The 27,489-nt window shown below is 41.7% G+C and overlaps 7 protein-coding genes and 1 long non-coding RNA gene across 8 annotated transcripts in view; 2 read left to right on the forward strand and 6 right to left on the reverse strand.

Annotated features, from left to right (window-relative positions):
* Positions 1–1,903: 1,903 nt before the first annotated feature.
* On the reverse strand, positions 1,904–3,564 carry LOC122620838 (aprataxin-like protein). The gene is made up of 3 exons (XM_043798490.1): positions 3,319–3,564; positions 3,035–3,260; positions 1,904–2,925 (listed from the first exon to the last, which is right to left on the reverse strand). The coding sequence occupies exons 1-3, from the start codon at positions 3,469–3,471 to the stop codon at positions 1,991–1,993; spliced, it is 1,314 nt and encodes a 437-aa protein (XP_043654425.1). The 5' UTR covers positions 3,472–3,564; the 3' UTR covers positions 1,904–1,990.
* A 218-nt stretch (positions 3,565–3,782) lies between these two features.
* On the reverse strand, positions 3,783–6,866 carry LOC122619861 (aprataxin-like protein). Its single transcript, XM_043797059.1, is given in 6 exon segments — positions 3,783–5,397; positions 5,453–5,694; positions 5,727–5,757; positions 5,760–5,947; positions 6,271–6,496; positions 6,567–6,866. Coding segments are annotated over 6 exon segments (2,088 nt in total). The 5' UTR covers positions 6,720–6,866; the 3' UTR covers positions 3,783–4,149.
* Positions 6,867–7,163: 297 nt separating this feature from the next.
* LOC122621916 (chromatin-remodeling ATPase INO80) overlaps positions 7,164–27,489 on the forward strand; it is a 36,126-nt gene continuing 15,800 nt past the window's right edge. The window contains exons 1-9 of the mRNA XM_043799932.1: positions 7,164–7,535; positions 7,589–7,782; positions 7,950–10,120; positions 10,187–10,327; positions 10,534–10,711; positions 10,776–11,116; positions 11,184–11,445; positions 11,506–11,673; positions 26,923–27,081. Coding sequence (XP_043655867.1) covers positions 7,256–7,535; positions 7,589–7,782; positions 7,950–10,120; positions 10,187–10,327; positions 10,534–10,711; positions 10,776–11,116; positions 11,184–11,445; positions 11,506–11,673; positions 26,923–27,081 — 3,894 coding nt within the window. The 5' untranslated portion in view covers positions 7,164–7,255. The remainder of the gene's footprint in view (positions 7,536–7,588; positions 7,783–7,949; positions 10,121–10,186; positions 10,328–10,533; positions 10,712–10,775; positions 11,117–11,183; positions 11,446–11,505; positions 11,674–26,922; positions 27,082–27,489) is intronic.
* Positions 11,823–13,037, forward strand: LOC122621919. The gene has a single exon (XM_043799936.1). The coding sequence runs from the start codon at positions 11,959–11,961 to the stop codon at positions 12,922–12,924; it is 966 nt and encodes a 321-aa protein (XP_043655871.1). The 5' UTR covers positions 11,823–11,958; the 3' UTR covers positions 12,925–13,037.
* Positions 14,560–15,236, reverse strand: LOC122621924. The gene is made up of 2 exons (XR_006326256.1): positions 15,011–15,236; positions 14,560–14,954 (listed from the first exon to the last, which is right to left on the reverse strand). It is a non-coding gene; the product is annotated as an uncharacterized LOC122621924 (long non-coding RNA).
* On the reverse strand, positions 15,551–17,394 carry LOC122621917 (putative serine protease K12H4.7). The gene is made up of 5 exons (XM_043799933.1): positions 17,144–17,394; positions 16,903–17,084; positions 16,373–16,840; positions 16,135–16,316; positions 15,551–16,071 (listed from the first exon to the last, which is right to left on the reverse strand). The coding sequence occupies exons 1-5, from the start codon at positions 17,363–17,365 to the stop codon at positions 15,668–15,670; spliced, it is 1,458 nt and encodes a 485-aa protein (XP_043655868.1). The 5' UTR covers positions 17,366–17,394; the 3' UTR covers positions 15,551–15,667.
* Positions 19,712–21,759, reverse strand: LOC122621920 (putative serine protease K12H4.7). The gene is made up of 5 exons (XM_043799937.1): positions 21,505–21,759; positions 21,196–21,377; positions 20,676–21,143; positions 20,456–20,622; positions 19,712–20,394 (listed from the first exon to the last, which is right to left on the reverse strand). The coding sequence occupies exons 1-5, from the start codon at positions 21,730–21,732 to the stop codon at positions 19,997–19,999; spliced, it is 1,443 nt and encodes a 480-aa protein (XP_043655872.1). The 5' UTR covers positions 21,733–21,759; the 3' UTR covers positions 19,712–19,996.
* Positions 22,157–24,081, reverse strand: LOC122621918 (putative serine protease K12H4.7). The gene is made up of 7 exons (XM_043799934.1): positions 23,846–24,081; positions 23,577–23,758; positions 23,271–23,506; positions 22,978–23,209; positions 22,747–22,919; positions 22,393–22,683; positions 22,157–22,330 (listed from the first exon to the last, which is right to left on the reverse strand). Exons 1-7 carry the CDS (start codon positions 24,044–24,046, stop codon positions 22,224–22,226), a joined length of 1,422 nt encoding a protein of 473 aa, XP_043655869.1. The 5' UTR covers positions 24,047–24,081; the 3' UTR covers positions 22,157–22,223.

Here is a 27,489-nt window from a genome sequence, read left to right on the forward strand (position 1 = left end):
ACTTTTTCAGCTTTAAATTAAGTTGAATTTTTAAATTCTTAATATGGGTTTTACAACAGATAATAAATTGTTCCTATTATAACATAAATCCACCGATTAAATTGCAATTTACTAAAGTGCAGTGCAATAAACGCCTATTGTATAACATACCAAATAATCCAGGATACCAACCCCATTCCCTTGGGGGCTCTTAACAACAAAGGGGACGCTATGAAAAGTTATTATTATTGAGGCTCTTTGTCGTTGTTGTTATTCTTTCATTCGTTATACTTTCTGCCCCGAAAAAATTGCAAATTGGTTGAATCGAGCAATTGATGTTGAGCCGCTTATTTACTCAGTTGGTTTGCACACACCGAGGTGGAGCGTAATGGCGGAGAAAAGGATTATTCACCACGAGAAGAGTCCACGGAGCAGACAAGTGTTTCAGAAATTGGCCCGCCGAAATCATCAGCATATAAACAACATTTTACATACGTGCATGGCAACATTCCAGATGAGCTCAAAAGCCACAATTCCATTCGCCACTCAAAAAGGGTTCTCTCATATGAATATTTATTACAGAATCCATTTTTGAGATACATTTGGGTGTCAGAAAAGGAATTAAATCTGCTTGAGCCAAAGGAGCAATAACGTGTATTTTAAAGTATTTTCTTGTAAAATATGCTTAAGTATTTCCCAATTAACTCGAAAATTATATAGTACTGCTAGGGTAAGCAGATACAGATACTTGCGCTGAAATCGTTTAACACCTTATTAAGAAGATCTCCAGATCATTAAACAGGCAATTTAACATAAAGCCAAGTCAGGCGCGTATTTACCCCTCACAGGGAACTCATCCTTGTCAACCCTGAAAAGCTTTCGTCTGCGAGCATGCGCTTGGAAAATGGACTCAAATCGAGTGGTACTCACAGGGAATCCTCCCAGGGAGCCCTTCTCTCTGGCCGCACTGTTCTGAAGTAACGTCCTTTATGAATGGCCTCCTGTTGCTCGAGACATAACAGGTGGCAAGGCTAGGAGAGATAGCTTTAATGGAGCTGTTGATTTCTCACCGAAACTAGAGCCTCAAAGTGGAGACAAGTTCAACCCCGAGGCATATCGATGAGGCTATGGCTTTAGAACCAGTCCCAGCTTTCGGACACCTTGACACTGTGACACACTAAAGAATCGGATGCGAATTTAAATTAGTGCAACAAACACACAAGGACCTCGTCGTACTCAGGGATGTTGCCTTGAATGTTGCCTCCGCCTTGTAAACTGCCCGATGTGTATTAGCTTCTAGGAACGGCAGGTGGCTGTGTGCCCTCTAAGCTTATATTCCGCCTTGTAAAGTGCAAGACAAATGGCTGATGAGCCTGGCATATGACATTAACTTTAAATTAACTAATTGAAGTATAAATTATTAGGTGGCGCTGTCATTTCACAGCAGAATATAATCTAAGAAGGGCAAATAAGAATAGCATAGCATGACTAGAGTTCAAAACATAAAAGCATTTGGTGTCTAAATGTTAGAAATAATACTTTGTTGACAGTCAAATTTTCCCGGTCTGGAAACATTCCACTTCAAGCGAGTATCCACTGTAAGTTACCCTTCTCCCATGGGAACTGGGTATCCGACAAACTTCGTCCACTTTTCGAATTCAGAATCATAATTTAATAAGAGTTCAAACTGGCGCTGGGGGAGGAGCAGTGATGCTGATTCTCCTCGGTGACTGCTTAATTAGCCGTGGGTGGCTGTTTTTCCAGTTGGCCAGAGCACTTTAATCGAGCGCAGAATGTGGATGGGTGGCAAAGTGAAAATTAAAGCGATACCTTCATTTCAAAACTTCCAGGAATTCCTAAGATATTGCCTATTGAGATTCATAGAAAAGTGGAGTCACTTTTAAAATACATTTACAGGTTTATTTTTGGTCCTATATATTTATTTCACAGCATTACATATTAGGTAAACAATTTTTAAAATCCCTAATCAGTTACTATAACACGATAAATTCTAATTATTTGGGGGTGGTGGAACGAGACATTCGTTGTTCTGCGGAATCCCAGCTGATTTCTTTTTTTTTCTTCTTCCCCTTCTCTTATTTTTATTCTCGTTTTGTTGATCATTTTTATCATTTTTAAAATTGTTGTTCTCGCCAATTTCTTGATTAACTTTTAGGCCTGGGTGTGGCTGCAGAATATTACGATTTGACTGTTTTGCTTTTGGATTCTGGACAGTCGAACTTTCACTGGTATTTTGAAGAATTTGAGTATTGGTGTTTTTCGAATTCACCTCATGCGTATTTTTCCGCTGAGTATTGTAGCTTTGTTGTTGGGCTTTCTGTGAGTTCGGACTACTCTGTTGATCGGAATCCTGATTAGGCTGTTGTAAATTCAAATTCTGCTGAATGGGCTCCTGTGTAACCTGTTGGTTCTTGTTTTCATCCGTTTTCGGTATTCGTCTTGGGATTGCTCCGTTTTGTTGACCGTTGTGCACAGTTCTCTCCCGGGCAAACGTTTTTTTTGTGTAATGAGGAGGGGCGTTTATGGGAGGAGATGGTCGGAAACCTTTGTTTCCCGGGGTCCTAGTGTAGCCCTGTCTTTGAGAAGGTGAAAAGTAATGACCATTCCCAAAAGCCCTTGGTACTTGATGCATAGGTAGCAGCGGCCTATGGTTCAACTGATTGAGTTGGGGTGGAGTCATCGCTTGGTTATGTTTTGGTGGAGTGTTTCGGAACGACAGTTTACTTATTCCATCTATTATGTGCATCTGCTCATGCTCCTTTTTTCGACTATGCCAGTGGTAAAACAAGTGGGCCTTTAAGTCCAACAGCGAATCCGGGGCGAACTTGCATTGGTTACAAATCAGGGGCTGCGATAGCAACTTATCTACTAGCGATTTTGGCAGTCGTGAAAAACAGTTTTCCCTCTCCAGATGAGCGCACAGTTCTAAAAGATAACAAATTTAAAAATGTACAAAAATCATATCACAAATTTGTTTGTATAAACTTAATTGGATATGAGCCCACAAGTATATTTGCTTGCGTAGTTTTCTTACCTTCGTAGGGAACAAATAGTTCGGTGTTGTGCGCGTTCCAATGCTTCTTAGTCTTCATACACGGTGATACGAAGTCCTTGGAGATGACATGTAAGTGGAGCCTTTGCAAGCTCGGTTCGGCATGGAATCCCACCTGGAAGTCCTCCCAAGCAACACCTCGTATTTTGACAGCCTTCTGCGCCAGATGATAAAGCTCCCTCAAAAGCGGCAGATGGGTCCGGTTAAGCTGAAAGATGTAAGTTAATTTTATAGCTCTAGCGTAGTTTGTGCTGGCATGAACTTACATGAAAAATACTGGGAATATCCTCCCTTGGAAGGGCCAGATAGTGGTGCTTTGCCTTAGGAAACTTGTCTGGCATGACTACACCGAATTCCGATGAAGTAATCAGGTAGTCGGTCCTCGACATGTCTCTGATTAATCCGTACTGCCAAGACATGTCGAATTCTGGTCATCCGCTTAGCTAAAGTTAAAGTAAGTCATTTTACAATGTGTACTAAGAACAATAACTGAAACAGCTGTCATCTAGGTGTTGGAAAACGGAAATATACGCCTTAGGGTGGAACTTTGATTCGATATTTTTTCCCTCCGATAGTTCTTCTGGGCAATTAAATCAAATGAAAATAAACGAAGACTTCCCCTATTAATTTTAGAAATGTTGATTTTCTTTCACTCTAACTTGCAGACAATAATGAATCCATTTAAATCAGCGCCCGATAATATGCATAGTTAGTTAAATCAGCTATACGATTTTTGGCTTTTCAATACGAATTTATTTTAACAGTCATATGCAAGGATTACAAAAATAGGTTTGTAGTTTGGCAATTTATATATGTATGTATAAATTAATTCAGTTTTTTTTTAAATGTTTCACTTTTAAACCATAATGATGGCAATGATAATTTGGTCGCGTTTTGATGTTTAATTTTAGTTCCTATCTAATTACAAATTGTAAACCTTGGGTGTAATGATTTTAGAGGTTTGGAATTACTTCTGAAATCATGATTGCCTTCAAAATATCAATTTGGGATCGTTTTTTCTGGATCTAAAGCCCTTCTGGTAGTTTACCAACTGCTGTTCGGTTGTAGGAATTGTATCAATAGGATGATAAGTGACCCTAAGCTGGGTTGGAATTAATTGGAGCTGCGGGATTATTAGCACCTTGATTTTGATGATTGCCCGCGGATTGCTGCCGATTTTTCTGTTGATAGGGCTTCTTTCGATTTTGCGGGTTATTAGGTGTTTGGCTTTTAACTTGATTGGGATTCTTGTTTTGATTTGGATGCTGGGTAGTTTGTTGATTCTCAGATTGTTGCTTGGCATGAAAGGCATTCGCGCGGTTTTGGGGACTAGATTTCTGATTTGGAAGCTGAGAATCGGAGACTTGTGTTGGATTCCATTTCGGTCTAACTCCCTGTTGCTGACCTGGCGGTCCAGCTTGAACACCGACAAATGCACTTTTTGGAAATTGCTGAGGACCTGGCTGGGACATTCGATGAGGTTGACGCGGCGCGTTGTATGCCGGAAGACGGAAACTGTTCTGATGTTGACTAGGCGGAAAGCGCGGACCACTCCAAGGAGCCCTTGGACCTTGAAGTGACACAGGTCCACGAGGCCCAAAGCCAGGGTGTCTATAATTGAAGTGGTTGGGTTGACGCGGAGTCAGAGATCTTATATTAAGAGACGGAGTGTTCCGGAATGGATTGTTGGGATTGTTCTGATTCATCATGTTGACAGGAGGTCCGTACACGGACTTGTCGTAACCACCTTGGGCCTGCTGCTTGCCCTGTTGTTGTTGTGGCGTTAGGAGGTTTCTTGGAATTTGATTGGGACTCTGGGCAATATCAGCCACTGGCTGAGTTTGAACTGGCTTTTCAGAAAGCGGCTCCGGTTTTGCCGCCTCATCCAGCTTAGTCTCATTTATCATTTCCATTATTTTATCCATTTTTTTCTTCTGCTCACGCTCACCTTCCTTAAGCATCCAGTGCTGATACAGGTGAGCCTTTAGGTCCAGCAGCAGATCGGTAACAAAATCGCACTGGTTGCAACGGAATGGCTTCTGCTCCTGCAACTTTTTGTGCCTCTCTTCCGGAATGGGTTCAATGGATCCCTGCACACTGAGCATCATGTGCACCATTTGAAAGGGCATAAATAGTTCCGTATTGAAACTATTCCAGTGGCGTGGACGTTTCATGGCCATGGAATAGAAGTCGTCAGAAATAACATGTAGATTTAGACGATTCCAGAAGGTGTTGACTTTGAAACCTATGCGAAAGTTACGCGACTCTAGGTGCTCCTGCTTCTCGATTATTTGATTCGCCAGATCCATCATGTGATCCAGCAAGGGCAGCTGCTCTTCGGTTAACTGATTATAGGGAAGGAAAATGAATAGTGAATTCAAGTTTCTGACACAAACCCACCTTAGTTATATCCCTGAACTCATCCTTGGCCACCACCCGAAAGTGGTATTGCGCTTTGGGAAAATCTGCTTTAATGACCACCGCCCGATCACTCTCGATGAGAAAGTTCCTCTTATCACTTAGCTTGCGCTTCAGCTCATCTCGGAAATACTTCAATTCATCCACCTCCATCTTAATAGATTCGATTTGTTTTTTGTATTCGTTGAAATCCCCGAAATCAAATTAATATATGTAAGTTGTGGCTGGCTAAATTCAGTCCAGCTGACGTCTCGGCTCTCTATGGGGAGGAACTGGTTCCCTAGTTCTCACTGGTAGTTCGCTTGCGAATGGATTTTGGATCTTGAAGGTGCCCCACCAGATGCCCCTTGAGTGTTGGCAAATTTTTCGCCACAAACTCGCACTGATTACAAATAAGTGGCTTGGCCAGCAGCTCGTCTTTCAGTGATTTCGGAAGTCTCGAAATGCTATTCTCTCTCTCCAGTTGGGCGTACAGTTCTAAAAAATAATTTATGTGTATGCACATGTAGATTAGCAAAAGTAGGTATAGAATGGAATACTAGGCAGAGAATGTTCCAGATAATCTTGAGCGGCTTAGATTTAAGGAGTTTTGAAATTAATGAATGGATGCCAATTGGATTTTCTTTTGTTTTTAGGCAGTTTGCAAACCATATTCTTAACTGAAAAAGGCACTCTTATTGAAGAAGATGATGTTCTGAAAATGGCACCGCCTGTATATCTCTATTAACTATTTATCTAGATTTATCTTGTTTGCTCATGGTGGTCCTGTTGCCACATGAAGCCTGCTTCAATAGCCTTACTTGTGTAGGGGAGAAAGAGCTCGGTGTTGAATGAGTTCCAATGCTTTTTGTTCTTCAAACTGGGTGATACGAAGTCCCTGGAAACGACGTGCAAATGGAGCCTTTGCATACTCGGCTCCGCGTGGAACCCAACGTTGAAGTCCTGCCAGTGCACTCCTTTCACCTCCACAACGTTCCTGGCCAGCAGATGAAGCTCCTCCAAGAGCGGCAGATGGCTGCGGTTCAACTAAATAGATCAGAGTATGTTCAACGTTATTTGGAGATTGCAAACAGTTTAAGGCCAAATCTTTGCTTACGTGAAAGATGCTGGGAATATCTGCCAATGGCAACACCAGGTAGTGATGCCTCGCCTTGGGAAACTTGTCTGCTATAACCACTGCGATTTCGGATGAAATAATCAAACTTTCTGGTTTTAAGATTTCTTTGACAAGAGCATTTGACCACGACATAACAAATGCTAGTGCCGAATTTGATAATATGGAATGGAATGGAATTTCTACGTATTTGATAACCGAGTTATATCTTTTTTTGACGTTTGTTTAATTAAATACTCTTTTTAAAAAGCAAATACGCAAGTTATTTAATTGTTAACTGAAAACAAAACCAAAACTCTAACAGCTGGAAGTGCTCTAAGTGCTGGAAAACGTATAGAGCTGACGCTGCCTGCGATATTTTCCACCAGAAACAATATTTTAGTGAGCTCAAAAGCGTAGAACTGATTAAATAATGCAAACAAAATTTTAATATGCGCAATATTGTCAACATGTTAACCAATGTTTTATTCCAAATAAAACTTATATTTATAATATTATAAATTTTTAGTACCACTGTGCGAATGGGGATAGTTTCAGATGTGATGGTCACTCGGTGGTATTTTTTCGCCGATCCCGCTGCGGTCATACTGTTGTTTACCTCCATGCATGCCGAATAAATAGCGAAATTACGTGATAATTGTATTTGAAAGCTGACTAAAATCGCTGCTGCCATGGAAGCCAAGCCCGTGCTAGCGCCTCAGCCACGTCCCCGTGCCATGGCGGAGCCGCTGCACATCCAGCGCTTGGAGGCGGCCCTGAACATGCGGCCCTTCATGAACATGGCCAAAAGAACCTTGCGGAAGCCACTAAGTAGCAACGAGGAAACTGACGACGAGCATGTGGTCAAAAGGGAACAGGATGTACAGGACTCAGACGACTCCTCCACCGTTGGCGTGGTCCGAATGAAGCAGTCCAGTAAGCGGAAGAGTCGTCTGTTGGCTAGCAAGGAAGGTGAGTTGGTATCGGAAGCAGCCTAGTACACCTCCTAAAGTTTACCTTAACAGAGCGACAAAGTGTGAAAGCACAACTTTATAACTTCAACGATCTGACCAGCGATCGGGAGTGGCTATACGATCTCCTCCTGAGCGACACGGAAAGCGATGATCCCACTATCACTGAAGATGAGTATGTGCAGCAACTGCTGAGGGAGCACGTCCGAGAACAGCGTCAGCGGAAGAACTACTACAAAAAGGCCACGGTAAGTGATGTAGATGTGTCATGTGGGTTTGGCTTGCAGTGAATGTATAATATGTAAATAAGTTGATTTTAATACGGATGGTATTTCGAAATAGAAAGCTCGACAAATGGACATGTTTATGAATCGAAAAAAAAAGGATATGCGTTAACTGATTTAATCCCTTCCAGAACGCGCAGTATGCATACTATGGCAGCGGCTTGCTGTCCAACCACGACATCTTTGCCGAGCGTCAGCTGGCGACTGCAGGAGTGCGCAAAAGGCGTCGACGCACCAAACAGGAAATACTTCTGGCCCGTTTGGCTGAGGCCCAAGCGGGACCAAAACCACCCAAACAGAGAAGGAGAGGCCGCAAGAAGCGAGAAAACCTGGGATCACCAGAATCCGGCGAGGTGCCTCCGTCAGAGCTGGGTAAATATACATTTGGTGACACGCTGCCCAACAACGAAGACGATGACGAAGATGGTGGCGAGGTTGACTACAAAAGAGAACTTGCCAGCTTGGCGTTAGATTACCCAGAGGAGGAAGAGATCGAGGAGGAGGTAAATGTGGAGGGCGGCACCGAGGGCCAAGTAACAAAAATTCGGCGAAAGCGAAAGAACCCAGCGGCTTTGGCCGCTCGTCGTCGGCGCATCTGGCAGATCATGTCTAAAAAGGAATCCGGCAGACTGCAACGCATCAAGAGTAATAATCACAAGGAGATGCTGGCTAATTGTAAAAGGGTGGCTGGCATGTGCGCCAAAGTGGTGCGACAGCGTGCTATCAATTCCCAAAGGATCATGAAGGAAACTGTGTGGCGTGCAAAGCGACTTACCAGGGAAATGCTTGCTTATTGGAAGCGGTACGAACGCGTGGAGCGGGATCAGCGACGCAAGCAAGAGAAAGAGGCGGAGGAACAGAGAAAACAGGACGTAGAACTTATTGAGGTGAAACGCCAGCAGCGTAAACTCAACTTCCTGATCACTCAAACCGAGCTGTATGCCCACTTCATGTCGAAGAAACTGGGCCAGGGCAGCGAAGAGGATCAGCTACGCATTCTTAGCCAATTGGATGAGGAGACCAATGCCAGGTTGGCGGCTCAAGATGACTATGACGTAGGAGAGATGAAACTTTTGGCTCAGGAGAATGCCGAGGCAGCCATGCAAAGAGATCTTGACAAAACCAGGGCATTTGATGTCTTTGTAAAAAAGAAGGAGAAAGAGGAAGAGGAACAGAAGCAGGAAAGTGGGGAGGATATAAAACCAGAACCACGACCCGAGATGAAGGACCTACCCCAACCCAATATGTTTAAGGGAACTCTCAAAGGTTACCAAATCAAAGGCATGACTTGGCTAGCAAACATCTACGATCAGGGAATCAGTGGCATTCTCGCAGATGAGATGGGGTTGGGAAAGACTGTCCAATCGATAGCTTTTCTTTGCCACATAGCCGAGCACTACGGAGTGTGGGGTCCCTTTCTAATAATCTCACCTGCATCTACCCTTCATAATTGGCAACAAGAGATGTCTAGATTTGTGCCCGACTTTAAGGTGGTACCATATTGGGGCTCACCTAGCGAACGTAAGATCCTGCGTCAGTTTTGGGACCAAAAACATTTACACACCCGCGATGCCAGCTTTCATGTGGTAATTACTTCTTACCAGCTGGTGGTCAGCGATTACAAGTATTTCAACCGGATCAAGTGGCAGTACATGGTTTTAGATGAGGCACAGGCCATTAAAAGCGCCGCCTCGCAGCGTTGGAAGCTTTTACTGGGCTTCAGCTGTCGTAATCGATTGCTTCTCAGTGGCACTCCCATCCAAAACAGCATGGCAGAGCTATGGGCACTGCTGCACTTTATCATGCCTACGTTGTTTGATTCCCATGATGAGTTCAACGAGTGGTTCTCCAAAGATATTGAATCGCATGCAGAGAACAAAACGGGAATTGATGAGAAGCAAATTTCCAGACTTCACATGATTCTGAAACCCTTTATGTTGAGGCGGATAAAGAAGGATGTGGAGAACGAGCTGTCGGATAAAATTGAGATCATGGTCTATTGCCCGCTGACCATTCGTCAAAAGTTGCTTTACAGGGCGCTGAAGCAGAAGATCTGCATTGAGGATCTGCTTCACCTGACCAGTGGATCCACTACTACTTCATCCTCTTCTTCGGCATCAAATCTGATGAATCTGGTCATGCAATTTCGCAAGGTATGTAATCATCCTGAGCTGTTTGAGAGAAGGGACGCAAAAAGTCCGTTCTTCATGCGATGTGCGGAATATACTATTCCCAGATTGGTTCACGAGGAAGGACTTATACACAGAATGCTGCCAAGTCGAAAGCACTTGCTCTATAACCGGTAAGTAGATAGGTTTTGAGAATTGTATCATATTTTAATTTGTATTCCTCGACTGCCCTTCCGCAGGTTCAATATATTTAAATCGGAATACATGCAAAGGTCTCTTTTTGAGGATGTAAACGTGAATAGTTGTTTTGGATTTACCCGTCTTTGTGATTTATCTGTGGGAGATATGGTAGAAGTAACCTTGAATGGACTGATAGATTTGTGAGTATTTTTATAGCTGTTACTTTTAGAGTCGAAGGGTATACTTCAAACGTAGCGAATCCGACCCAATATCCGACCGATATATCAAAAAATGTGTTAAATTGAGTAACGGGTATATAATAGCGGAGGAACACGAAAATACCGCGATCTTTTGTTTGATATACAATGCTTAAATATCTACAATTCCTCTGTTTGAATTCCGACAGTCTTTTGCATTATCAAAGAGTTCTGGAGAAATACCCACTACTGGCCTACCGTCGCTTTTGGTGGAAAAAGCAGCCGGACAGTAGATATCAACTGTTGGAGCCGATGCTGGAAAACAAACTAGTTCTCGACTATATGCCACCAAAAAGTGTCCTTAAGAACTTCATATTCACAGCAATGGTAAGATCCGTAAAAAGTTTCAATTTTTTAGACGAACAGCTTATACAAAGATTTATTTTTAAAGACCGCCAACGAAAGCAGCATTTACGCCTTTGGCGATTACTTTACGTACAACATGCAGGAAACCATCGAACACCGTGTAATTCGGTCAAAGATTCTTAAGGAAAAAACGTCGTTAATTGAGGAGATGGAGGACGCGTCTAAGCCAAAGCTGGAAATCGAGTCTGTGGAGGTACAAACAAAGTCAAATGCCAAAAGCGATGTAAAGGTGACAACGTTGCTGCTGCTACCAGAGTTTCCGCATCGCCCACGAAAACCGAGAAAATATCTATGCGAACCGCTTTCCATGCCACGACTACTTTATGATTTGGGACAGAAAGTTCAAGCTGTGCATAGATATTTATAGTGAGTTTAAAATGATATCTTCCATTGGATCTGTTTTTTTACTTTCATTCCTATATTTCCATGGTAGCTGCGACAGTCGGTCTGCAGCCTGGACTCAGATTCGACACAATCAGTGTGAGAACAACCAGGGCAGGGAGCTAGTCTCTAGTGGATTGGCCGTGTGCAAGCCTCATAGTGGATGGTCCTCAATTGTGGTGCCCGATAAGGAAACCCTGATTACCGACGCCGGCAAGCTTTTTGTTCTGGACACCTTGCTTACTCGACTAAAGGCGAATGGACATCGCGTACTCATATACTCGCAGATGACCAAGATGATTGACCTGCTAGAGGTATGTTTAATAAACTTCAAGCGCTTATTGTCAAGTTTAATGTTGTGATAAAATGCCTAGGAGTACATGTGGCACCGCAAGCATCGCTATATGCGCCTGGATGGTTCAAGCAAGATTTCCGCTCGTCGCGATATGGTTGCCGATTTTCAAACGAGAGCAGATATCTTTGTGTTCTTATTGTCAACGAGAGCCGGAGGTCTGGGAATTAATTTGACAGCCGCTGATACGGTGAGTTCATATTATAATTATTTTTTTATTTAAATTGATGTACCTTATACATAATGCCAAATTATTTTTACCGTGCTATTTAAAAAAGTTCATCTTGTCATTAAAAACAAGTTTTTTGTTTTCGATCCCACGATTTCGTGTTTGTTGAAAACACTTTGTGAATGGATATTAGTGCCTTTTGAAAACTTTTCACCCATACGCTCTCCGAAATTTCGATTGAATTACCTAAAACCAATTCATTTCAAACAATAATTTTAAGTAGGCAAAATTTTAAGCGCATTCAAAATGCATCACACCCGCTGCTTAGAGCCCATGGACAAGACGAAGAATACGAAACTTCATCAGCTTAAGTCCAGCGTTACTCCTCACAGACCAAAGCCGAGCCTAATACGTAGTAATTCCCCAAAATTAGAGAACGATAAGCGTAATGGCTTGGACTTGGAGCTGCTGGATGATTCAGAGATACCCAGCGTAAGGCGTGTACGATGGGCTCCGATGTATGGAAAAAAGAGCCCGAGTACGACCTCTGTTTGCAGCTTTCCACTCAGGTCCAAACAGGCTCAGTTTGATCAGGACTTATCAGAAGAGTTAATACTGGCCAACGAGCTTCGATTGGCGGTGCATCGAGGGGGAGGTTCCATCGATCCCGAGAAGAATTTAGAGCTGAGGGCTCGACTGTCTCCCTTGCAGTTGCCATACAGCCGGGTGCAGCGAATTCTGAAAGAGTGTGAGTTGAGTGAGAGGAATCAACACACCTATAGTATACCCATGGACTATGGGCGCCAATTGGTTGCCATGGTTTGCAAGATCAGGACGGATAATCTGCCCAAGCTGAAGCTGCGTTTGGCCTCCTTCCTTCGGCAAAACAAAGCGCGCTTCTTTAATAGACATTTGTTTAACGAGACTGGCTTGATTGAGGCCACATTGCCTAGCAAAACCCCTTTAAGTCTTGAGGAATTTAATCAAACGTTGCGAACAGATGCTCTGTGGTGCAAAGCCACCGATAGCGCCATTACCGATTTGGGAAAAGGGTCTGTTTTGTTCAAGTGTCGACCTCTTGATCTCCAAGAGGTTACGTACAAACTAAGGCAGTGCAACTATAAGATTATAAACAAGGAGGTGGGCCACTGTCCAAACAAGCCGCTCGTGGTTTTAAATGATCGACAAATGGCCCGCTACCAGGAGTTTCGTACAACGCTTCTTCAAGATATAGATGTCGTAAAGATCTATGACAATGTGCGTGTCCAATAGCTTAAATCAATTTGGCGAAAATCCTAAGTTTTTTCAAATTATCAAAGTGAACTTAAATTTTAGAACGTGTTTCCTACAGTTATTCCATAATAAAAAACTCACGACCTCTAGGACTTCGTTATGATATCATTTTTTGATTTATATAGTTTTTTGTAAGCTATATTCTCTGTTTCTTTTTGAAAGTGTATTTTGATAACTCTATCATGACAGTTTTCGTAAGACTTACATATATGAGTGCAAATTTATAATTGGGGGAGGGGTGCTTTGATTAGGTACTCAAACGACAAATATATACAAAAGGTGATACAAATGGAAAGTCGAATTAATTATATATATAGGTACTATGACTTCTAAAATGTGTATTATACAATTTTCCTTATGCAGGCTGAGCTCTTAGTTCTCTACAGTAGTGTAATTGTTCACCTTTCACTTGATGATTTATAGACAGCTTTAGGATAATATTTTACACGTCAGTATAGAGAGAAATTCCTTTGCCATTGTCCCGATCTCGAAGGCGGAAAAACCCTGTGTGGCTCTTGTATTCATTTGCTAAACTACTTGTTCATGCACTGCGGCAATCGAGGTTGAATCTTGAGCAAGGGGTGGTGACGGGTTGGGTTGGGTTGCGGATGGGGATGGGGATGGGGGTGAGCTGGGAGTGAGTGGCGGCAGACCATGATTTACTCGTGTGATCTTTATCGCCGCGCAACAATGAGATCCACCAATTCGCGTCCAGCGACCACGTAGAAGAATTCTCAGCCCAAAAGGATACAATATCGAACAGAATCTTTCCATGTTTCTCCGCAAGCATTTCTTGTTCGATTTCAGTGGTTCTGGCCCAGAGTTCGCGTGATTCGTGTGAACATTTTCGCCTGGTTCCTAAATCATTTTGTCACCGGTTTTGATTTGTTATTTGCGCACCCTGGCCAAGAGTAATTTGGTTTCAGCTCCTACTCTTCTGTCACTTTATAGCCAGTTTCTCAGGCTCAGTTCTTTTCCCGGATCGGCCTCTCCGTCTCACTTGCTCAGGTTTATGTTTTGTGTTGACTAATTCGATGTTGGTATTTTAGCTGGCTGATTGTTCGCCATCAGCGGATCTTTGAAGCCGGCTTCCAAGACCTTTTATAAATAATCGTGGGTTGGGGAGTTTTATCGCGATGACTCAGAATTATCCTTCATGCCAATGTCGCACTTTCAGCGAAATATTCGTTATATGAATATTTAGTGACCAGGCTTAAACTTATGTATACAAGCTATATAGAGGAATTTTATAACTTCCTGCAAGGCTAAAAAATCACATAGCTCAAACATCAATCAATTGCCACAAGCCTTTGAACTATGGCAAGAATTTTCATATATTTTTCGATATAGTTTCTCAAACACCATTGGAAAGAGTTCTTCCCCGTACTCGTCTCCTTCTCTTTGGGGCCTTTCAACAAGAACAAAGGTATTTCCCGTTCATGTATTTGGCGCATACCGGAATAATTTGACCAAAAACTTAACATTTTGGTATTCCTTCGGCCTTTCGTTTGCCCTCCTTCCCCAATATTCGACCAAGCCCGAAATGCTTAAAAGAATCTTAAAGAGGAAGTAAGAACTGTACCAGTTATATTTTAAATGAAACGAGACCTACGATTTAATTGTATTTTATGCTATTTATAAGCAAATTGTATTGTTGAAAACAAGTTCACTTTGGACTTGTTAAATGGATCTGCCCAGGTCATTATAATGCGTGACTCGATTCGGCTTCGACCAGCAAGATTTATGACATTTTCTAAAGCAATGCAAAGTCTTTAAGTAGCCGGCTGTCTATAGATCTTGATATGCCCAGCACGTTTCTGAATTTAGTGCAATTCATTGGGTGTAGGAGTCCGCTCTTCATCCGCAGACCATCTTTCCTCACTTTTTCGGGCCCGGCTATGTCCGTGATAGACTGTCGTAGTGGTCACACCTTTTCGAACATTTTGATGGATTTGTGAGCTACATAAATTTACAGTCTTTATTGCATCATATTCGGAAATCTGCCGCTGCTGAAAGTATAATTAATTGGATTACCTGTTTTAGAAACAGAAAGCTTTGTGTCTACCTGTTTTGCGACTGTCCTTACTAAGCGATTTCAAGTTAAGAGATCTTCATATTCTATGGACACTCTGAAAACGACTTGCTTTTTCAGAGAATAGCCCACTTAACTTATTTGTTAATTGTACAGAGGACAAGTGGACGCTTCAGATTAGACTCTCGTCTGACTCTCTCGGCTAGTAATAAGGTTAAAACAAGAGAGAACGCTATAGTCGAGTTCCCCGACTATCTGATACCCGTTACTCAGATGGTGAAAGTGCGCAGGAGAGTCTTTAACACTGACAGTTTTTGCGGTGGTCAGATCGACTCGGCTATTGATCCTGATCAAGAATATATATACTTTATATGGTCGGAAACGCTTCCTTCTGCCTGTTACATTCTTTTCAACGAATGTAGTATACCCTTTTACTCTACGAGTAACGGGTATAAATATACGTTTTATTATAAGTAAGTACTGATAAGTTTATGTATTGAAAAAAAATTGATAAGTTTAAGTATTGTCTCTTTGATGGCGATTTGGTCAATGTTAGAAAAATTATACATTTTATATGTTTAATATTCGGTTTATTAGCTCCAATCACTGGTGGTTAAATAATTATAGATTTAAAACAAAACAAAAAACTGATAAAGTCTTCTAAACTAATTAAAATCATCGTTCGAGATATTAGTCCTCCAGCCATTGACCCACGAGCTTGATCAACTTATTCTTGGAGGCCACCAGTTCGGCACTATCGCTGGCACTGATCGATCCAGTATCGGGGCAATGGGAGGCGTAGGGAATAATGGTGGCTCCCTGGGCAACTCCAGCACCCACCTTGCTCCAACCGTCAAGAGCTCCCTGCACAAAGTAGATATTGGTGGCGTTAACGTTCAGGCCACCGAAGTCATTGTTGGTTGCGCGGACATTGGCGTGGATGCCATCCGAGTCGTACTTCGATCCAAAGACGCCCTCACAGGTGTCCTCATAGAGAGTGGCTGGAAAAGTAGATCCAAAGGGTTGGCTACTGCTGCCGGAAGACTGGAACCATCCAAACTCGCTGCAGGTCTGGAAAATCCAGGGCAAGTCACCTAAAACAGTTAAAAACTTAGTTATAACAAAGTTATATGATGCTGAAACAAAAAACCACTTACTATCTTGGTAGTTATCCTTAGACCATTCGTAGTAGCCAACAGCTCCCTTGAAGGTCGTGCTAAGGCAAGCTCCTGAATGCTCATTGATTTTCCAATTAATGAACTTGGACAAAGCAACAGAATCGTCATCACTGAACTCTCGCAGAATCGAGCAATAGGTGGGAATATCATATTTCTCCGGTCTATGGGTAAATAATGAATTGTTAGTACATCCTTTAGTTTGTTTCGTATCACCTACTTTTGGTACTGAGCAATGCCAGCAAAAATGTTCGCTATAGTGCTGAAGATCTGCCAACGGTCCTGATCGCTGTTTACATTAAAGTTGGAGCACAGGTTCAATTCCTTCGCAGCCTGAGTGCCGTTGCCAATCTCGAAAAGATTCTCATAGTAAGAGGTGGCGTTATCGATCAGATCATAGCAATATTGTCCTCCAAGGGTAGCGTACGACTCGCCGACCACCTTCATGTAGTCCTTGAAGTTCACCTTAGCCAGGATCGGAGCAGATGAGGCCCAGCTGCCCCTGATGATTTCGGGATATAGCTTCCTGATCCAAGTGGCCATGGTGGCCGAGTAGGAGCAACCAGAGACCACAACCTTGGAGTTCTTGTACTTGTCTTCCTGCTTCAGCGTGGCAATCACGTTAATCACATCAGCCAGGGCCTGCTTCACGCTCTGGTACTTAGCCAGGTTCTCAGTGGACAGAGGACTAAAGGTGACCAGTTGTATTACTTTAGTTCAATGGAACTTGGTAATAATGTCAATACTCACGTTATAGGGATACTCTCGCCAAAGAAGCGATGTTCAGTGTAGAGGAGGGAGCCATTGTGCTGCTTAGCAATGTCCTTCCAGAGTCCAGAGGTAATCCCACTGGGATCGATAGCCCACTCGCCTCCCAAGTAGATGAAGATGGGAGAGCCATCCACAAAGTACTTGTTGTTGATATAGATTCGCTGCGAAATAAAAGAACGTTGGTAAAGCTGACCATACTTCATTTCAAGCTAATCCTTACATCCTGCCAGGTGGCGTTGTTGCTATCATCGAAGTTGTCTAGTTTCTGGGTGATCCAGCGCTCCTCCACCTTGGCCCTGGTCTTCATTGGTTCAACTGGTGGACCTCGATGCAGTTCTCTCAAGGATTTGACGAAGGCATTGGCCTCCGGTTTCTGTTCACCTAGACTAGCTGCTGCAGTCAGAGGTGCAAGGAGGGCGAGTACTACTAGGGTATACTTCATATTGCTGGATAGTTCACAAGTTTGCGAATGATTTTCCTCCATCGATGGCCGACTATTTATTGGAAAATATTCGCTACTGACAGTCCCATTAACCTAAGATAGGGCCTTTGGGCTCTGAATTGCAAAGTAAACAAAAGTCGGAAAATTTATTACACTGATAAAGTTGAGGGTTCTTTGTTTGAATCATGTCTTGCATCACGTTAATTGAGCTAGGTTCATTAGAATGCCTTGGGTCTTCGCAAAGACAAAGAAACTTAACTGATTAGTCCCCAATTTGTATAACTAGGTTCAAATGTTGAAGTTCAGAACATTGTTATATGAAGATTCTCTAATTCAAACCCTTTTTTATATCAATAAAATGCTTTTTAAGGAGGTTTTAAAAAATTATAAAAAGAACAGGTGAACTAAAAATGTAAAAAAAAGCAGGTGGAAGTAGTGGATCAGGTTTATAATTTAATGGATACGATTTGACTAATTTCCTTGGTGACTTTTACTGAAATCGCATCCTTATATCTTAAACCAGTTCTTTCTTGTGCGTTACTTTTGGTTCTGCAATTTCAACGGAGCTCCAATAAATAGGATAAGTCATATAAAAATATAATCGGTTAAACAGCAGTCAGTCGACTAATAGCTAATTACGCGATATGAAATAATATTTCGAACTATTTATTAGTATATAACTATCTTAATAGTTTAAAAATTTAATTTTTTGTTGAATAGTTTACTTGTACACGTGCCCTGCAATCTTCCACTCCTGTCAATCTAATCCTATATAAGCAAACGTGGCAATTTATTGGTCATTGTTGTGTTACCAAATATTTACTTTTTTAGGTGCCTTGGTCAATAAGCTAAGGTCTTAACATGATGTAAGAAAAGGGTATTAATTTCATTCTCTATCATTTTTATGTAAGTGCAAGTTACGTTATAATTGTCTTATCAAAAAAGTAAACTATTAGTAAAGCTTAGAAAGGAATAACGATAGAAATAAGTAGCTAAGTAATATCCTTTTTTGTTATAATGATCACTTATTATTAAAAATCTTTTAGGTACTCAAATAGAAAATAAATAATGTTATGATTCTTTTTTACCAAAATATCTACATAGTATATTAAAAATGTTTAAGGATCAGCGCAAAATTTGAATTTTGTTCGTGTTCCATTTTTTCTCTTTTGACGTACCTTTTTTTACCATAGCATAACCTTCGGCGAATTACAAAACAAATTCGTGACTTTAGTTTAATAGGGTTTTTTATTTGCAGGGTAAAAGGGTATACTAGATTCGTTCAAAAGTATGTAACAGGCAGAAGGAAGCCTTTACCAATAGCGGCTATCACTTTGGCGGTCGCTAAAAACCTGCTATACCCTACACTTTCGGAAATTGTTTTGATATTTTTTCAGTTTTGTATTTGTCTTGTAAATTTCTATCGATATGCCAAAAATTTCTTGCCCACTCTCACTCTAACGATCACATCCCCCCAAAACTACCACACCTACACCTTTGAAAAATGTCTTGATATTTTTTCAGTTTTTATTAATCTTGCCAAACAATTTATTTTTTGTCGCGCAAGTTGCCCAAAACTATCGCGCCCACCATTAAACATATTTTAATTTTTTCCTATTTCTATCAATGTACCAGAAAAATGTTAATAAGGAAATTTCTTGTTCGCGCTTCTGGAAGCTGAGTAACGGGTAACCGATGGTCGGGGAACTCAACTTAGCGTTCTCTCTAGTTATACCCGTTACTCGTAGAGTAAAAGGGTATACTAGATTCGTTGAAAAGTATGTAACAGGCAGAAGGAAGCGATTCCGACCATATAAAGTATATATATTCTTGATCAGGATCAGTAGCCGAGTCGATCTGGCCATGTCCTCTGTCCGTCGTCTGTCCGTCGTCTGTCCGTCTGTCCGTCTGTCCGTATGAACGTCGAGATCTCAGAACTACGAAAGCTAGAAAGTGAGATTAAACATACGACTCCAGGTACATAGACGCAGCGCAAGTTGTCGATTCATGTTGCCACGCCACTCTAACGCCACAAACGCCAAACGCACGTCACAGTTTGAAATTGTTTGATATTTTTCATTTTGTATTAGTGTTGTAATTTCTAACGATTTGCCAAAAACTTTTTGCCACGCCACTGTAACGCCACAAACCGCCCAAAGCTCCACCCCACTTTTGAAAATGTTTTGATATTTTTTCATTTTGTATTAGTCTTGTAATATTTATCGATTTGCCAAAAACTTTTCCACGCCCACTCTAACGCCCTCAAACCGACAAAAACTGTCAGTGTTGAAGATTCTCCTTCGCACTTCCACTAGCTGAGTAACGGGTATCAGATAGTCGGGGAACTCGACTATAGCGTTCTCTCTTGTTTTTATTTAAATTTAGTTGGTTTTTTTTATATGAGGCTTAAGTTCATACAATATTTTACACTACTTTCTCATAGATTAATTAGGGCGAAGATAAATTTTGAAGAATTTAAAAAAAGTTTTGGAAACTTTTTTAAAACACACGGTCATAAAGAATTTTTTTTTTAAGACTTATTATAGCCATAGCCAGTTTCAAGAACTTTTTTCTGAAAGAAAAACTCTTCAGGCTTTTTTATTACTTTTAGTAAATATGAAATCCAAAAATCTAGGCCAACCACTGTCGAACCAATCCAGCAAGCTTCTCCTTAGAGGCCCGCATCTCCTCGGAATCTGTGGACTTGATCGATCCAAAGTCGGCGCAATGCGATGCGTTGGCGATGAGCGTGGCTCCCTGCTCCACTCCATGACCCATAGGGTTCCAGGGATCAAGGGCACCGTGGGTCATGTACACATTCTCCACGCCGGGCTCCATGCCGCCGAAGTATTCGTTAGTATTGGCTGCATTGATGTTAATCTGTTCATTTCCGTATTGCGAACTGAAGACATCGCCGCAGAGATTGGTGTAAAGGGTGGCAGGGAACTTGGTGCCAAAGGGTTGATTCCTGGAGCCAGAGCTCTGGTACCAGCCATACTCATTGCAGGTCTGATAGTACCAAGGACGACCTGTAGGATTGGAAAGTATTCCAGAGAATTTTAACTGAGCAATATCGAATTCGTCACTTACTAGCGCCGAAGTTGTCTACTCCCCAGAGATAGTACTCAACACTGCTCTCGTACCTGGCATCAATGCAGGTGCCCATTCCCCACGCCCAGTACACGAAGTTCGCAATAGCCGTGGCATCATCATTGAATGTCAGGAGGTAGTCACAGTTGTACCCAATGTCGTTGCCGCTGAAATATTAGTTTAAGTTTGTAAGCCATATTCTAGCAACACACAACGCTACCTTTGGTATTGGGCGACTCCAGCGAAAATATTCGAGATACTTGAGAACAGGGTCCACAAGTCCAGATCGTTTTGATCATCGAAACTGTTGCACAGGCGCAGCATGGCCTTAGCTTCTGCTCCGCGTTTATTAGCGAACATGGATTCCAGCTCGGCGATGCCGTTCTCAATCCTATCGTAGCACTTCTGGCCGCCCAACTGAAGAAAGGCCTGGCCCACCACCTCCTTGTATTCGGTGAAGTCAACCTTGGCCAAAAGGGGAGCACTGGAGGCCCAGCCACCGACAACCAATTCTGGATACAGACGCTTAAACCAAACCACCATGGTGGCCGAGTAGGAGCCGCCAGCCAGAATCACCTTGGAGTTGGCCAGCTGGGGGTTCTCCGTCTTGAAGGTCTCAATAAAAACGGCCACATCGGCCAAGGCCTGCTTAACATCCAAGTACTTGAGGTTATCTGTTGACATGGTTCTGAAAAAGAATGAATTACTAAGAGGTAAGCAAGAACGCACTGATTACTCACGATGTGGGTACACTTTGACCATAGTAACGATGTTCAGTGTAGACGAGGACACCCTTGTGTTCTTCGGCCATATCATACCAGTGACCGGCGCTGACCATGCTGCTCTCGATCTCCCATTCGCCACCCAGGTAAATGAAAATGGGACTTCCCTCAGTTTGAAACTCATCGTTGACCAAATAACGCTTGAAAGTGGAAAATGGCACGTGTTTTACCTTTTGATCTTATCATTTTGTAACTCAGACGCATGTTACGAACTTATAGATATTTTTACTGAGCAATCAATTTTATCCGGCATACGAGTGTACATACCATCGGATAGGTTTGCGTGTTGCTCGCGTCAAAGTTATCCAGTTTCTGTGTGATCCATTTCTCCTGGACATTGACGCGCTTGGTCATCACCTGGTGAGGTGGACCACGGTTCAAGTTCTTCAGAGTCTTGACCAAAAGGGGCACATCTTTGATCTTCGGAATGTCCAGGGAGTGAACTAGTCCTATGGTCAAGACCACAATAAGGCAGACCAAACGCAGAGCAGTCATTTTCACAAATGAACCAACTATCGGGTCCGATTATGGTTTTTAAGCTAACAGTGTTGCCTTCTAAAGTAATTTGCGACCGCGATAAGGATTGTAAATTAACTAGTTGATAAGTGACCAGCGACATGATATGATAGCTTCCTCAGTTGCGATTAGATGTTCGTATTCGCCGTTCATCATAAATCGTTTGGAACTGTGTTGGATTAGTCGGAAATTCCAATTTATTGTCGGCCAATCAAAATCACAGCCGTGACATTATTACCTAATCTATGAGATTTGCCAAGTCGTTATTATGATATTGTAATTGATCTTCAGTTTTATATATCAATGCTTTTATCATTTATTATTTTACGCGATTCGTTAACATATAGTTTAACGTTATCAAATCTGTAACGTTATAAGATTTAAAAGCAAAATTTCTTATCGGTTTGTTTATAAGTCGAATCCGCTAAATTTTATTTGGGGTTTTTCATTAGCAGTGACCTTATCTACGATTATTTAACCCATTCGCGGACCAGTTCGGCAATGCGTTCTTTGGAAGCCTTCATTTCAGCAGTGTCACTCGAGCTGATCGAATTGAAGTCCTTGCAATGGGCATGCTCTAAAAGGTCACAATAAGAGTAAAAATATTCCGTTTGAGGTATTGTACTCCCATTTACTCACCTGGAATAATAGTGGCCTGACTTTCGTCCTGAATCCCCATCGCCCTCCAGGGATCCAATTGCCCATGGGTGAGGTAGACATTTTCCACACCGGGAGACAATCCCCCAAAGAACTGATTGGTGGTGCTCACTTGGTTGCTAATGAACTCGTTGCTATACTGTGAGCCATATAAATCGGCACACATGGTGGTATAGTAGGTTACAGGGAATTTGGTGCCAAAGGGCTGTGCTGTTGAGCCAGAGGTCTGATACCAACCGTATTCATTGCAGGTCTGGAAGATCCACTGACGCACTGAAATTATTCAGAAGCCGCTTTTAAATGTTTAGCTTTTAAAACCTAAAATTGCGAACTTACTGATGTTGCCATTGTAATTAGTGTCCAGAAGCAATGCAGTAATTGCATCATAACTGAGGTCGTAGCATTTTCCACCGCTCTCCTCGAATACTTCCAACAAATATCCAGCCACGCCATTAAGATCATTCGATCCAGCCATTATCTTTTGGCAAACACCCTCAATTTGGCCAGCACTGGAAGTGGGATAAGAGCTTGTTAGCTAACCAAACAATGTTCGAGTGTTGTACGAACTTGTGAGTCTGCACTACGCCCGCAAAAATATCGGAAATCTCGCTGAACAATGTCCAAACATCCAGATCGCTGTATACATCAAAGGGTTCGCACAACTTGAGTATGGCCTTGACCTCTGCACCTCGCTTGGTGGCTATCATGGTCTCCATCTCGGCAATGCCGTTTTCAATTCGCTTGTAGCAGTCAGATCCGCCCATTTGTTCGATGGATTGGCCAGTGACTTCCTTGTACTCTGTTGAAAGTATAGTTTTTTTAGCGTTCCACATAAGGGCCGTTATAACTGCCAAACTCACCTACAAAGTTGACCTTGGCAAAGAGCGGAGCACTGGAAGCCCAACCTCCAGCCACCAGATCGGGATAGAGCTTCTTAAACCAGGTGACCATTGTGGCGGAGTAGGAACCTCCAACAATAATGACCTTGGACTCGGACAGTCCTTCGTGGATTTGCTTGATGGTGTTAATGAAATAAGCCAGATCAGCCAGGGACTGGTTTACACTCAGGTATTTAATGTTTTCATTCGAAAGATCACTTTAAAGGTACGGAAATGGGTTATGGAATAGTTTTCTTAGAAGCACCGAATTATTTCAGAATCACTTACGGCAAGGGCTTGCTTTGTCCATAGTAGCGGTGCTCTGTGTAGGCCAAAAGAGCATTGTGCTCCTTGGCCATGTCGTATAGGTGACCACCAGTTATTCTGCCCGATGAGATCTCCCATTCTCCTCCAAGGTAAATAAAAAGAGGCGCTCCAGACGTGTAAAGTGCATCGTTGAGCATATACCGCTGGAATAGATCGAGACGAACATTGTACATGTACAAGAAAACTTCAAATAACTATTATAACTAAGAACTCCAAATTATGCAATATACCATTTGCCATGTGCGGGTTTCTGCCGGGTCGAAGTGATCCAGCTTCTGTTCAATCCAAAGGGTTTGAACTACATCCGCTCGATTCTGAATGGTTGGGAGTGGTGGCTCCTCATGGATCCTTTTGAAAGTCCTCTCAAATATGCTTCCATGGGCTTGGCCCAGGGCTAAAAGGGCCAAAGGAATTCCTAGCCAAAGTTTCATCGTCGAGCGTTAAATTAGGACTGATCAACATTTACCAGCTTATGGCCAACTAATTCCATTGCCTTAGCTGAAAGGAAAATCTTATCGCCAACGCAGTACTTAATTAGTGGTTCTTAAGCCAGTAAATAGTATTGTCAACTGGGCTAAATAGATTGTTGGCATTTTGTGTTTCAACGCCAAGCGGCGTCTTATCGAGCACCATGGTGTTCGCAACGACTGTTCCGATTATCAATCATTGGGTTTCACTCACGCAATTTGACGGTACTTGAAATGTGGGTAATAGAGTTAGCCGATAAGGGTTATACAAGGTGTAGTACACTTACTAACTACATGGTGATTATACACTTTTAAAAAGGGGTGAATGCTTTTAATGGATATACCAATCGGTTTTTAAGTTATATGAGACAAGAGCACTGCTCAACAGTTTGTGTGAAGGAAATAAAATAATTTATTGTGGTATATCTTTTTGTAATTTTTGCACTTCGAAATCGATGTCCATCATTAGGTTTCTTATAAATGGGTTTACATTCCCCGGTGATGGTTGTAGGTCCTCGCAGTGAGATGCCCCTTAAGGAATTAAAATAGGTTACAAAATTTCTGATAGGGTACAGTTAATCTGAACATACCCTTTAAGATATAAGTCCGTTTGTGTTTTCTCACTTTCGTAGCTGACCAAGCATCCAATTCTGGCTGGGTTAAAAACACGCGCTGAACCTTTTCACTTCTGTCCAAGTCCCTAAAGTTATCATCAGTGTTTTTCACCTTTTTGCTAATAAAACAGTAGGAAAACTTGTAACCAAAGACATCAGTACACATGTCCAGCCAAAAATCCAGTGGAATGTATTCAGAAGTTTGGAAGTTTCCAAGCTGACTACAACACTGATAAAACCAGAGGCGTGCTGAAAAAAAAACTCTGTTAAAAGATTTTATGGTGTTTTGGAATCTGCGTACATGAGTCTGTGATGAATCGAACGTCCCGCAAAGGCTTTAAACTGGAAATTGAGTCGTAGCATTTTGTAGAGTTTCCATTAAGTTTGTTTCTAAGGTAAAATGTAAAAGAGGTTTCTAAAATCTCTTTGCAGGCGCTTTGAATATTAGTTTTACTATTAAAAAGAAGTGATTGTTATTTTCGTATTCATTTTATATTTAATATTTACTTACTTTTCGTATTGCACCAGAGAACCAATGACGTTAGTTAATCTTTCAAATAAATTAAAAACAAGAATTTTATTGACGTGGTCAAATCCGCAAATATTCATTTCCACAAGCTTTAGGGTATTATCTTTTTTAATGGCAGCTCGAAGAGTTTCAAAACCATATATGAGGCTATCACGGCACTTTCTACCTCCAATATGTTGAACAATTTTAAAAACCTTTGTATAGAACGCTTTTAGTTCAACTTTAAACTGAAACGGGGCACTGGAACCCCAGCCTAAATCAATCAAGTTTGGATAAAGTTTGGCAAACCACGGAACCATAATACCGGAATACGATCCACCCACAAGGAATACCTTGGACTCACCAAAAAAAGTGGAGTTTGCTTTTAAAAACTGAATTAAATGAGCCACATCGGCCATTGCTTGGGGAACAGTTAGGTACTTTAAGGACTTCAAGTGGAGATCTCTGGAATCGACAATTGATGCTATTTATTGTTATGATTATTCGCTATTATTATTGGGATTAAAACGTACTTGGTCGCCTTACTTTCTCCATAGTAACGATGTTCACTGTGCACCAGATAGCCTCCATATTTTTTTGCCAGGTCGTGAATGAAACTCTTTGTCAGCATTATGTTAGAAACATTTGTGGTCGGCGATAAAATGGATCCTTCCCCTCCCATAAAGAAAAATATTGTACCATTTGGCTTAAAATAATCTTCCTTAACCATATATCTCTAAGAAGTGTAGAATGTTTAGTCTCTTAAAAATGTTTGCCATATTTTTGATACCATTTTAAATGTTCTGGAATCCTTATGAAAATGATCCAATTTCTGCTCAATCCATCTTAATTCAATAGCTTCCTTGCTGGATTGAATTCCAATAATAAAAGTACTTATATGAAACAAAATTAAATTGTGCTTACACATTTCTGTTACTACTAAACTGGGGGTGAAGATTCATTTTTTATTAAATAGCTGTGGGGTGCTGTGATTAAAAGTGCAACTAATCAATTGGGCAAAGAAAATCGGTTTGTGATAAATATATTTAGTTCGTTACTTTTGTTTACATACCCTTTACAACAAAGATATTGATTTATAAAAACATCAGATTTCAAATGTATTTTCGTATAATATTATAGAATGCATTATTATGCAAAATAGAATGCAGTCTCTGCTTCAAACATTTTCCTAATGGCAGAGTTCCCGCGCTATATACTCAATTGATCATTTATTCCATTTAATAGACAGATTCCTCAATGGGCCACTTCCTTCCTACATTTCTGAATAGGGCTCAACACGTGTTCCAAATAAAAAGAAATCCCTGGAGCAGTTCGATTTTAATTAGAGCCATCTCTCAGCCGGAAACTCCACTCCCCTAAGACAACCCTTGAGAATTACTGAACACTTGCACACCAAACACGTACCAAGTGCGACTGAACAGGGGGATTGAAGGGTTAACACCGGTGCCGGGAGTTTTCCTAGTCCAGATAATAGACCGGAAAAGCGAAAAGTTCGTGACACTACAAAGTGGTTCATAGACTAGTCGAATTCGAGGTAGAACCAATAAAATATGCAGGCTCGAACTCATCAAAGGAACAGCGAAAGGATGTGCGTGTGCAGCAACTATTTGCATACTAATGTGAAAGAACTCTTTAAGAATATGCTTGCTAAATAACTTCTGTAACTTTCACATCCAATAACTTTCTCCATCTTGCAGGTCATCTTCTACGACTCGGACTGGAATCCCACTGTCGATCAACAGGCCATGGATCGGGCTCATCGATTGGGCCAAACGAAACAGGTGACTGTCTACCGACTGATCTGCAAAGGAACCATCGAGGAGCGAATTCTGCAGAGGGCCCGAGAAAAAAGCGAGGTGAGTGATCGCGGGACAGGAAACCCTACCAAACCAAACCGCAAAACTCTTCAACTGCTCTGTTTTTCTTTTGTTGCATCGCATATTAGGCACGTGCTTTGTTGGGAATAAAAAACCCTCCTAAAAACGGAAGGCATTGTTGCGCCTTTGGGATTTTAAAAAAGTGCTCAATGCGAAACACGAGCACTTGTAAATGGGATTTAAATGGTTGGGGCTGGTAAACCAACACCGGAAATTAATTATACAATTGGGTAGGCGACATCTCGGTTACGCCTTCTGGGTTCCCCTTAAGATGGGGTACATCTTCGTTTTACTGTGCACTTATTGGCTAAATTACTATACGAGTAGCAATAATCCCTTGATTACCATATGAAAGTATTTTGAGCCGACATGTAAATAGTCTAGGAA

Source organism: Drosophila teissieri, chromosome 3R (genome assembly GCF_016746235.2).
Source record: "Drosophila teissieri strain GT53w chromosome 3R, Prin_Dtei_1.1, whole genome shotgun sequence".
NCBI classification, from domain to species: Eukaryota; Metazoa; Arthropoda; class Insecta; order Diptera; family Drosophilidae; genus Drosophila; species Drosophila teissieri.

Coding starts and splice junctions, on each gene's coding strand:
- LOC122621917 (XM_043799933.1), bottom strand. CDS start 17,365: ATGAAGTATACCCTAGTAGTACTCGCCCTCCTTGCACCTCTGACTGCA. Junction 17,085..17,143: donor ACAACGCCACCTGGCAGGAT/GTAAGGATTAGC, acceptor TTTATTTCGCAG/CGAATCTATATCAACAACAA. Junction 16,072..16,134: donor TAAGGATAACTACCAAGATA/GTAAGTGGTTTT, acceptor TAACTGTTTTAG/GTGACTTGCCCTGGATTTTC.
- LOC122620838 (XM_043798490.1), bottom strand. CDS start 3,471: ATGTCTTGGCAGTACGGATTAATCAGAGACATGTCGAGGACCGACTAC. Junction 3,261..3,318: donor ATATTCCCAGTATTTTTCAT/GTAAGTTCATGC, acceptor TACATCTTTCAG/CTTAACCGGACCCATCTGCC. Junction 2,926..3,034: donor ACTATTTGTTCCCTACGAAG/GTAAGAAAACTA, acceptor GTTATCTTTTAG/AACTGTGCGCTCATCTGGAG.
- LOC122621919 (XM_043799936.1), top strand. CDS start 11,959: ATGCATCACACCCGCTGCTTAGAGCCCATGGACAAGACGAAGAATACG.
- LOC122621920 (XM_043799937.1), bottom strand. CDS start 21,732: ATGACTGCTCTGCGTTTGGTCTGCCTTATTGTGGTCTTGACCATAGGA. Junction 21,378..21,504: donor ACACGCAAACCTATCCGATG/GTATGTACACTC, acceptor TCCACTTTCAAG/CGTTATTTGGTCAACGATGA. Junction 20,395..20,455: donor AGTAGACAACTTCGGCGCTA/GTAAGTGACGAA, acceptor CCAATCCTACAG/GTCGTCCTTGGTACTATCAG.
- LOC122621918 (XM_043799934.1), bottom strand. CDS start 24,046: ATGAAACTTTGGCTAGGAATTCCTTTGGCCCTTTTAGCCCTGGGCCAA. Junction 23,759..23,845: donor AAACCCGCACATGGCAAATG/GTATATTGCATA, acceptor GATCTATTCCAG/CGGTATATGCTCAACGATGC. Junction 22,331..22,392: donor TCAGGCCACTATTATTCCAG/GTGAGTAAATGG, acceptor GTGACCTTTTAG/AGCATGCCCATTGCAAGGAC.